We start from the raw sequence: 9,543 nt of genomic DNA on the forward strand, positions 1-9,543 counted from the left end.
AGTTTAGTTTAGTTTTAGATTATTAGACGGCAAAATGTATAAAAATAAATGACAAAGCAGGATATTTTCCCTTGTCGCTGCATCGGTTGTACCTCAGAATCCTCCCTTCTTGGCCCCCTGTCTATAGGGGAGTGCGGAACACTTTACTTTCGATTTCGTTTCCCAGTGTATAACAGCAATGCTGTTTAAAGCGAACTTGTCCAGTCCTAGGGCACAGAGAGGACCGCGGAGTTGAACTAGACACAGCAGAATACGCAATCGGACCCAAGGTATACATTTACGATCTTGGATTATTGTTATGTTGGTTCTTGTTATAATCGAATGAATGTTTATGTAAATGTTGGAGGTTTCTGGATGGGATGTGACGGCCCTTACAATAATATATTATATTACAACTTTAAGATACTATGTTTAAAGCACTGCCTATTAGAAAGAAGGCATCAAGACTTCTTATTTATTATTCCAAGGTACAAAACTATGTCATATGCGTTTGTTAGGGGTTAACATTTTACAATAAGGGTCACATATATAGTTAATGCGGTTGTAAGCAACAATTAAATTACTTAGTTATTAGTTATTAACCGGTAGCCAATGGTCAAGTAATCCTTTAGTAATGGTGTTCATGTTTAATAATGGTGTTATTAACTTAGTAATGTTGTTAGGGTTAACCCTTAATCCTAAACCCTTTGCTAGTTCTATATGATAATGCTTTAAACTGCATTAATTAATGTTAATAACTAATTAACTAACTAATTGTAAAGTGTAACACGTGATAAAGACAGAAAATCCTTTGTGTGTGTGTCGTTTCAGCATCCAAATAACTCATTTCACTTTAACCCATTAACAATAAAACTTGAAAGGCCTACGTCATATTTATGACACTTGAATCTCTCACAATTTTAATGATCACTATTTTAATTCATGGTGATGCAATTTTCGGCACATAACAGGAAGCGATTTGCAGAATGGAAGACCTTGGGCTGCGCAGCTACCAGAAGGAAGTGGTGGAGAGAGCGGTAAAGGGGGAGAACGTCATCATCTGGTTGCCCACCGGAGGGGGCAAGACTCGGGCCGCCGTCTACGTGGCCAAGAGACACCTGGAGACCAACCCCAAGGCCAAGGTGGTGGTCCTGGTTAACAAGGTATACATAGATGAATAATATATGATATTACATAGAATAGAAGATAACCCTGAATTTATCCCTGGAGGTAAATGCAGGTGTGATTGCAGCAACAGCAGTGATATTAGTACACTGGAGAGGTGCAGGTAAGAATCAGAGAACAGAACCAAACCAAGATAATAAGAATATGATAATAAACTAGGACTGCAAGCAGTCACAAGGTATTCGCAGCCAATGCACAGCCTATCCCTGCGGCGGCCCTTCCCAAGCGAACCAAGGGTGTGGTCAACGACCGTGTATGCCTCCGTCAGGAGGCATACAGCCGGATAGCCGGATTAACAAATCATAGGCCCCTGGGCACAAATGTCTGAAGAAAAATATTTTTTATTATTATTATTTTAACCCTTATAAGGTGTTCGGGTCTGTGGGACCCGTTTTCAGTTTTTAGCTTTATAAAAGTGATACAAATAATTATTTTTTTGAACTAAGATTCATTGGCTTTGGCTCATTTTCTGTGAGGAACATGAATCAGAAAACATTTTCAATGACCCCCCCACTGTATACCCCCCCCATCACATTTATATTACACACAGGGTGTTCGGGTCCAGTGGACCCGGAGCTGTTTAAGTGTGGAAATCATAGGTTCTGTGCACCCTAATTTTCCCTTCTTCCTCTCTCTGTGTGTGTGTGTGTGTGTGTGTGTGTGTGTGTGTGTGTGTGTGTGTGTGTGTGTGTGTGTGTGTGTGTGTGTGTGTGTGTGTGTGTGTGTGTGTGTGTGTGTGTGTGTGTGTGTGTGTGTGTGTGAGAGGGGGAAAGAGAGAGGGGGAAAGAGTAAAGCAGGTGAATGGGCCCTTGGTGTGAGCACCCACAGTGTGCACCCACAGTGTGCACCCACTGTTTGCAACCTTGTGCATCCTGCACAAGGTTGCAAAATTGGAGCACCCAACACTATCAAGCTTGGGGACCTGACACTATAAAAAAGCTCTGTCAGCGTGGTTCCATACCACAACTGATCAAGATGGCAAAGCGATTCTCTGTTCAGACTGCCCTACAGTTGATATTTGAAGAGACAGAGGGTTTTGATGGTGATGCAGAGGAAATAGTTTCGGAAAGTGAGGATAACATTTCAGAGTCTGACACCGAGTTTGAAGAGGAGGATGAGCATCAGCCAGCTCTGAAACGTAAAAGAGCCTCAGGACTAGCCCTTCAGCAGCCAGGACAAGCCTGCGAGCAGCAAGCCCCAGGACCATCCCGTGAGCAGCCAGGACCAGCCCGCAAGCAGCCAGCCCCAGGAACATCCCGTGAGCAGCCAGGACCAGCCCGCGAGCAGCCAACCCCAGGACCAACCCGCGAGTAGCCAGCCCCAGTACCAGCCCGCGAGCAGCCAGCCCCAGGACCAACTCGCAAGCAGCCAGCCCCAGGAACAACCCGCAAGCAGCCAGCCCCAGGACCAACCCGCAAGCAGCCAGCCCCAGGACCATCCCGCAAGCAGCCAGCCCCAGGAACAACCCGCAAGCAGTCAGCCCCAGAAACAACCCGCAAGCAGCCAGATGTAGGACCAGCCCGTCAGCCAAAAAGAAACGCTGTGAAGTGTGTGGACCCATGATGGACAGAAAAACACAATATACATGCAACCAGTGCAAAAAATACATATGCAATACACACACAGTGAGACTCTGCCCCTCATGTGTGGTATAGTCTGATATACGTATAATGGCTGTGTTCAAAGGCTTTAATGTGTTGTTCAGACAGATGTTATTGAGTATGTTTCAATTTCTAATGATGTTGATTATTTCCCAGTTATGCCTGTTTTATGAGGCATTTCCTTATTTTGTTGCATTTTAATACAAAAAGAAACAAAAACGAGTGGCACCTCTATTCATAAATGTGATTTAACAAAGGTAAAGGGATCAAATTTAACATATGTGTTGTTTATATTACTTGCAATTGGGTTGAAGTAACCATTTGGTGAGTATTTAAAAAAAAAGTTAGATTACGTTGAATTAAAAGGCCTAAAATGCAATGGGTCCACCAGACCCAGCAGCACCTCCTGTGTAACAAAAACACGAACACCCTATGAGGGTTAACACACACCACCGCGTTTTTTTGTTCACCATAGGTGGACTGGCTCAATTGACAGGTTATGGGAGGGGGGTTAACTGTCACATTAGGCCACTATATTGTTCAGAATCATTATATTGCTGTTCTTATGACATTCGTTTTAATAATGAATTTTAAATGAATACCCTATTTAATAATACCATGTATAACTATTTTAAGAGTACAAACATTCATAAAAAAAAAAAAAAAATGTTTCTTTCGTGTGGTGCCCCCCCACTGGCTGGGAATGGTTGGGGCCCCTGGGCACAGTGCCGTGGGCCCTAATGGTAGATCCGGCCCTGGCCTCCGTCTTTATTATTCAGTCCTGTTTTCGTCTCCCATAATTCACACACACAGACCCCCACACATACATACATCATTTGTATGAAAGCCGTGTGTCATTTGAGGCGATGGTTCTGAAGAACACAATTCTTTTCACTGTACAGCAAAAATCGATCCTGCGGGCATTATGGGTCCGAGAGGCAAAATGTTCAGCATGCAAAGTGAGGCATGTAGACAGAGTATCAGAATGTTATAAATATCGGGGGAGAAAGGGTTGACCGTTTGAATTGGACCGGAAGTCATAGTGCTATGGGTATGTGACACCAAATCTTTTGGATACCTGCTTACCAAATCTATACATACCCCAAATTTGAACACTTTTGACCAGTCCATTTAGTCTGTCAATAAATATGTACTTATGTGCAATCTATCCATAACTACTCTCAGTCTATCAGGCTATCAATATATATACATTTACAGAATATGAATTGATTCATGAATGAATCAATTACTTCATGAATTGAGTACATGCCTAAGTGGACTCAATGTGGACTCTAGGTGTTCTTCTACCAGCGAGAATGTTCTGGGTTCGATCCCCACTGTCCATGACCTACTTGTAGGCATTGTTTAGAAAGATGCTATTACCCCACACTGCTTCTTCTTGACTAAATTGCAGTATCCAAGGTCGTCCCAGTGTCCATGTTGTCACTCAGTCAGATTTTCTTGCAAAAATAATTCAACAACTGCTATTGATCAGGTTTTGATGTTTCCTAAAGATACATCTGGTGGCACAACATTACACCAAAGAGTTTGACCCTCACCTGGGCAAACAGTACAAGCTGGTCCAGGTCAGTGGAGACTGCGAGGAGAAGGACTTCTTCAGCTATGTGTTGAAGAAATCGGACCTCGTCATCTGCACAGCACAGATATTGGAGAACGCCTTGGCCACCCCCGAAGACGACAGACATGTTGAGCTCTCGGGTAAGCGACGTCTAATAAAAATGGGTTTATTTTGGTTGTTTTATATATACATTCCCTCATTTCAAAGACAAATATATCTAGAAGTGAGTCTGAGAACAATCAAAGCACATCCAAATTTAAAACGGCAAGCAGTCTCATTTAAATATTTCAGATTTATAGCACCCCCTCTGTGTGTAGGACATAATGAGAGCACACATAAATGTCCAATGATTTAAAGGTGCTCTGTGTAATAATTAGATATTCCTTCCCATTACTGGCCCCTTTGGCCGGAAAGTCACCTGCTGCTTGCTCAAGCTTTTGCACACCATAGTGCGCAAAAGATACATAAGTAAGTAGATGAGTGGTCTCCAAACCTACTGGGAATATGTGGTCAATAAATTATGATTTTATTTTTGCAACAACAGGCACTGGGCTATAGGGGTTACCACGGGAACATAATATCCGCTCGAAATGCACTACGATTCAAAAGAGTTATCCACACTCATCCACACAGTAAATAACTAATAATTACCAGACCAGACCAAGTTTTTAATAAACAACAGCTGTGCAGAGTAGATAAGAGAATCAGACTAAAGGGAATAATATTAACTTTTTATTTTTATTAGTAGAAGTGTAGAAGTGCATAACGCTCTGCATTCAAAAGTTTTGATTTGATTTGTTTTACATAACACATGTTGTAATGGCGAAAAAAACGTGGTTGGGTTTTTCCTTGTACCCCAAGATCCCAAGTTGTCCTTTCGCCACACGGAGAAAGCTGGTGATGGCATTGTTGGACGCGCAGTTTGTGTCCAAAAAAGAGTTAGTGTTTGACTGTCCAAGGCCGTCATTTGGCCGTCATTTATTGTAAATAAAATATAACAAATTAAGGATGCAAAGCTGTCTATATATCAAGTTGCACACTTCACAAACAGACGGTCAATAACTGTATCTGCTTGCCAGCCTTCTCCATGTCATGCACTTCCGTCACCTATTTAAAGGGTGCACCATCGGCACCTGTCGCAGGTGTGCACTCACCACAGGTGGGAAAGAAGGAGAAATTAGTGAGTCACTCAAAACATAAAAAAATTAAATGCAGCTCCTACACAAGTAAAATAATAAACAAAACACACAAACTGTAAACCTAAAATGCAATAACTACGTGTCTGAAAAGGAGTAAGAAGAAGAGAAACACTTAAACCCTCCAACCTCCTTCTAAATTTAAATGAGCTCACTATACAGCCTTTCTCCTCATAAACATTCCACAACTTCATATAGAATATAGAGCTCAACATAGTCTTCCAACGGCTGCCAATTTACCTTGTTTTCTTCTTTCCCTTCAGACATCACTCTGCTGATCATCGACGAGTGTCACCACACCCACAAAGAGGGAGTTTACAACCAGATCATGAGACGCTATATCGGCAGGAAGCACAACGGAGAGCGCAAGCTGCCTCAGATCCTGGGCCTGACGGCGTCACCGGGCGGTGCCAATACTGTACCGCAGGCTGTGGATCATGTCCTGGAGGTCTGGGCTGACCTGATACATCTATTTACTGTGATGTCATCGTTAGGCAGACGTGTTTATCCAAAGTGACATAGACACAGATTCTCGGATACTTGTCAAACTTGACAGGCGCTGTCGGTAAGATTAAGAGTTGTAAAGAGAGAGGGAGATCAGAAGACTCTCTAAGTCCCGCTGCCATTGAGAAGTGTTTCATTTCACGCAAATGTGATTGTCAGGCAAGATGGATTGTCGAACCAATCACGGAAAAGATACCCTTATTGTCGAGAAATTAGCTGGGATTGATCCAAAATTTTAATTGGCTCAAGTTTTCAAGATTATACTAACATTGGTTTATAATTGTTATGGTCTCAACCCACGGAGCTCGCACTCTGGTGTGCAAAAGCTTGAGCAAGCTGCAGGTGACTTTCCGGCCAAAGGGGCCAGTAATGGGAAGGAATATCTAATTCTTAAACAGAGCCCCTTTAAATCATTGGACATTTATGTGTGCTCTCATTATGTTAAGAAACTGACCCCTCTCATTTTCCGGATGCAGATTTGTGCCAACCTGGACTCAGCCATCGTGTCGGCTGAAGTTCATGCCCCAGAGCTGGCAGCGAAGGTGCCGAGGCCTCGCACCACTTTCGACATCGTGGAGAAAAGACCTGAGGTGAGTTCTGATTTCGCCGTATCAATTGAATATCATTTGAATGTTATCTATGCTGGTGTTGAAGAAAGCACACATTTGTTTGTTTGTCCCCAACCCATAGGATCCGTTTGCAGATCATTTAACCTCTATGATGCTGAAGATCCATGAGTACTTGTACACAGCCGACCCTAGCCTGCAATTCCGGGAGATCGGCACACAGGACTATGAGGCAGACGTGGTTCTTCTAGAAGAGAGCGGTAAAGATGACCACAACCCCTCATCTATTTCTCCACAAGTTTACAAAACCACCTTAAAATTGTATTTTGTTGCTGTGAGGCTGTTATCTAAAACAACTGACCATGTGCCTTGACTTTGAAACAGTACTTTTTCACTATCCTACTTCAGCTAAATAGTATAAGAGAATTACGAATAAAGAATAAAACGCACCCATCCACAAGTCAATCCATCCAGGGCTTTGTCCTTTATAAATTATTTTATTCTTGTGTTTGTGTGGGCATGTGTGTGTGCGCGTATGTTTCTCTTGACTAGGTGTGAAACAAGGAAAACGACTGCTGGCACAATGTGCGCTCCACCTCAGGCAGTACAACAACGCCCTGCTCATCAACGACACCCTGCGCATGGAGGACGCCTACAAGTCGCTGGGTGATTTCTACGCGACCAAGGCAAACACGGCCATCGACAAGACCGACCGCTTCCTCATAGAGCTGTTCAGAAGTGAGAGAGCAGTGTGACCTGCCACCGTTGCGTTCAACACATGATTCGTTTTGCATTTAGTTTGTGAACTGGTTTTAAATACATTTACATTTTTTTTATTATATTTGTGATCATCATTTTATTTAGAAAGTATCACTTTAGAGGGTCCTATCTTTTATGCATTTCTCTCTTCACAGCTGTATATTAAAAGGCTTGGGTTGTAGTTTTATTTATAATTGAAGATTGATGTTTCTGGTCCTGTGCCTAAAACAGAAAACCAAGAGAGGCTGAGTAGTCTGTCAATTGATGTTCGCTATGCGAACCCCAAGATGGCACAGCTTCAGACCACTCTCCTGAATCAGTTTGGCGAGAGTACGAGTTCCAGGGGCATCATATTCTCCAAGACCCGGCTCAGTACCAACTGCCTACTAGACTGGGTTTCCAATAACCCAGCCATGCAGAAGGCCAACATCCAAGCGGCAATTCTGACCGGCGCAGGCAGTGGCAACAACAGCATGTCCCAGGTATGTTCTGTTTGTTATTTCCTAACGATTCCTATCGACTACAGTTCTTTCAGAAGAACGTTGGCCATCATCCTCTAACCATTTACTGTTTCTATGCTTGTGTTTTCTTGTGTTGTCTGTGCGGTTTAGAATCAGCAAAAAGACACAATCCGAAATTTCCGCAATGGTACCCTCAACCTCCTGATCTCCACCAGTGTGGCGGAAGAAGGACTCGACATCCAAGAATGCAACCTGGTGGTGCGGTACGGGCTGCTCACCAACGAGATTGCCCAGCAGCAGGCTATGGGGCGCGCCCGGGCTAATGACAGCGTGTACGCTGTGGTCGCCCAGCGGGGGAGCAAAGAGGTCGTCAGGGAGTTCGTAAACGACAACAGGGTGAAGTCGATGACAGAAGCCATCGCAGAAATCCAAAAGATGACTCACATGGAGTTCCGCAAGAAAGTAAGTCAAGTCAAGTTTATTTGTATAGCAAAATTTCATATGGTAAACACAGACTCTTTTAGGATAAGATTGTAGGATTGCCATCGCACCGTCCTCTTTGTGAGCCAAGGGGTCCCAAGTTTACCAACAGGTGTGATTTTGAGGGCTGCCCATTACAAGCCATATCAGGATCCACCCTATAGTGATGTCACACGTGGTTGTGTCCAACCAGATGAATGACAGATAGATCAACCTACCAGTCCACCCAGTTGATAATACTGTTTTTTAAAGTTTCATGCATGCAAACAAAACAGGAACTCAAGATTAATAGCTTGAATTTCAATCTGGTCAAAACAATACAGTACAAGATCAGTAATATACCTAGGTATATCAAAATACAAACAAATTAAATAAATAATTCTAATTATGTTATTTATATGTATATTGGTAAGAAAAAAAGCCCCCCTAGTGAATTGTACTGGGAGTGTAAATGGTTGGCTATCCCTCATACTTCTGGGTGGACCATGAGTTTATGATGAATTCCATTTTGTGGGTTTTGGCTTGCAAATCACATTGAATTCCTTGGTCAGCCCTGGTCACCTTTTCCTTATATTTTCTCCCCATCTAGATCACTGAGATTCAAAAAGTATCAATTATGTGTTTGATTCGTGCTGCAAAAAATCTACAAGAAAGAAAGAGTGTTAACAGCGCCACCGTTATTAAGATAATTTGTCGAAACTGCTTCACTCCGGTGGCCATGGGCAGCGACATCCAACTCCTTGACAATAGCCACTACGTCAACGTCAACCCTAATTTCGAGTGAGTACAGCCTTGTTTTAGGTCTAGAAATCATTTGAAAAGATCACAAATTGATCAGTAACCACCATTTTGGTTCCTTCTAAGGATCTACTACAATACCGGTGGGGAATTCCATCTTCCAAAGACTTTTGAGGACTGGGAACCTGGCTGTATCATCAATTGCGCAAAGTGCAACCTGGTATGTTTTATTTTTGCAATAGTAATATTGTTATATTACTTGAGTATTACAATATGTAAGTATTACTCCCAAACTAATGACAATTGAGATGCATTCAGAATTCAAATCTCTTCCTCTGCAAGGTTACACTTGATAATGCTGCTCAGTGATTACAGAAACGAAAACCCTTTTTGTTTTTTCTTGGAATGCATGCTTCTGCAGCAATGGGGATATCAGATGAAGTACAAGAAGTCAGTGTTGCTTGCCAATGTAAAAATCAAGTCCTTTGCCCTGGA

General features: G+C 42.7%; 1 protein-coding gene across 1 annotated transcript in view; it reads left to right on the plus strand.

Annotated features, from left to right (window-relative positions):
- Window positions 1-140: 140 nt before the first annotated feature.
- Window positions 141-9,543, plus strand: part of dhx58 (DEXH (Asp-Glu-X-His) box polypeptide 58) — a 10,261-nt gene continuing 858 nt past the window's right edge. Inside the window, exons 1-12 of the mRNA XM_030342335.1 lie at window positions 141-269; window positions 951-1,142; window positions 4,280-4,484; window positions 5,804-5,988; window positions 6,521-6,634; window positions 6,735-6,870; window positions 7,163-7,348; window positions 7,601-7,851; window positions 7,981-8,292; window positions 8,900-9,090; window positions 9,175-9,268; window positions 9,470-9,543. The exon at window positions 9,470-9,543 is cut by the window's right edge and continues 858 nt beyond it. Of these exons, the coding sequence (XP_030198195.1) occupies window positions 966-1,142; window positions 4,280-4,484; window positions 5,804-5,988; window positions 6,521-6,634; window positions 6,735-6,870; window positions 7,163-7,348; window positions 7,601-7,851; window positions 7,981-8,292; window positions 8,900-9,090; window positions 9,175-9,268; window positions 9,470-9,543 (1,925 nt within the window). The 5' untranslated portion in view covers window positions 141-269; window positions 951-965. The remainder of the gene's footprint in view (window positions 270-950; window positions 1,143-4,279; window positions 4,485-5,803; window positions 5,989-6,520; window positions 6,635-6,734; window positions 6,871-7,162; window positions 7,349-7,600; window positions 7,852-7,980; window positions 8,293-8,899; window positions 9,091-9,174; window positions 9,269-9,469) is intronic.

The sequence above is a fragment of the Gadus morhua genome, chromosome 2, assembly GCF_902167405.1.
Source record: "Gadus morhua chromosome 2, gadMor3.0, whole genome shotgun sequence".
Classification (NCBI taxonomy): Eukaryota; Metazoa; Chordata; class Actinopteri; order Gadiformes; family Gadidae; genus Gadus; species Gadus morhua.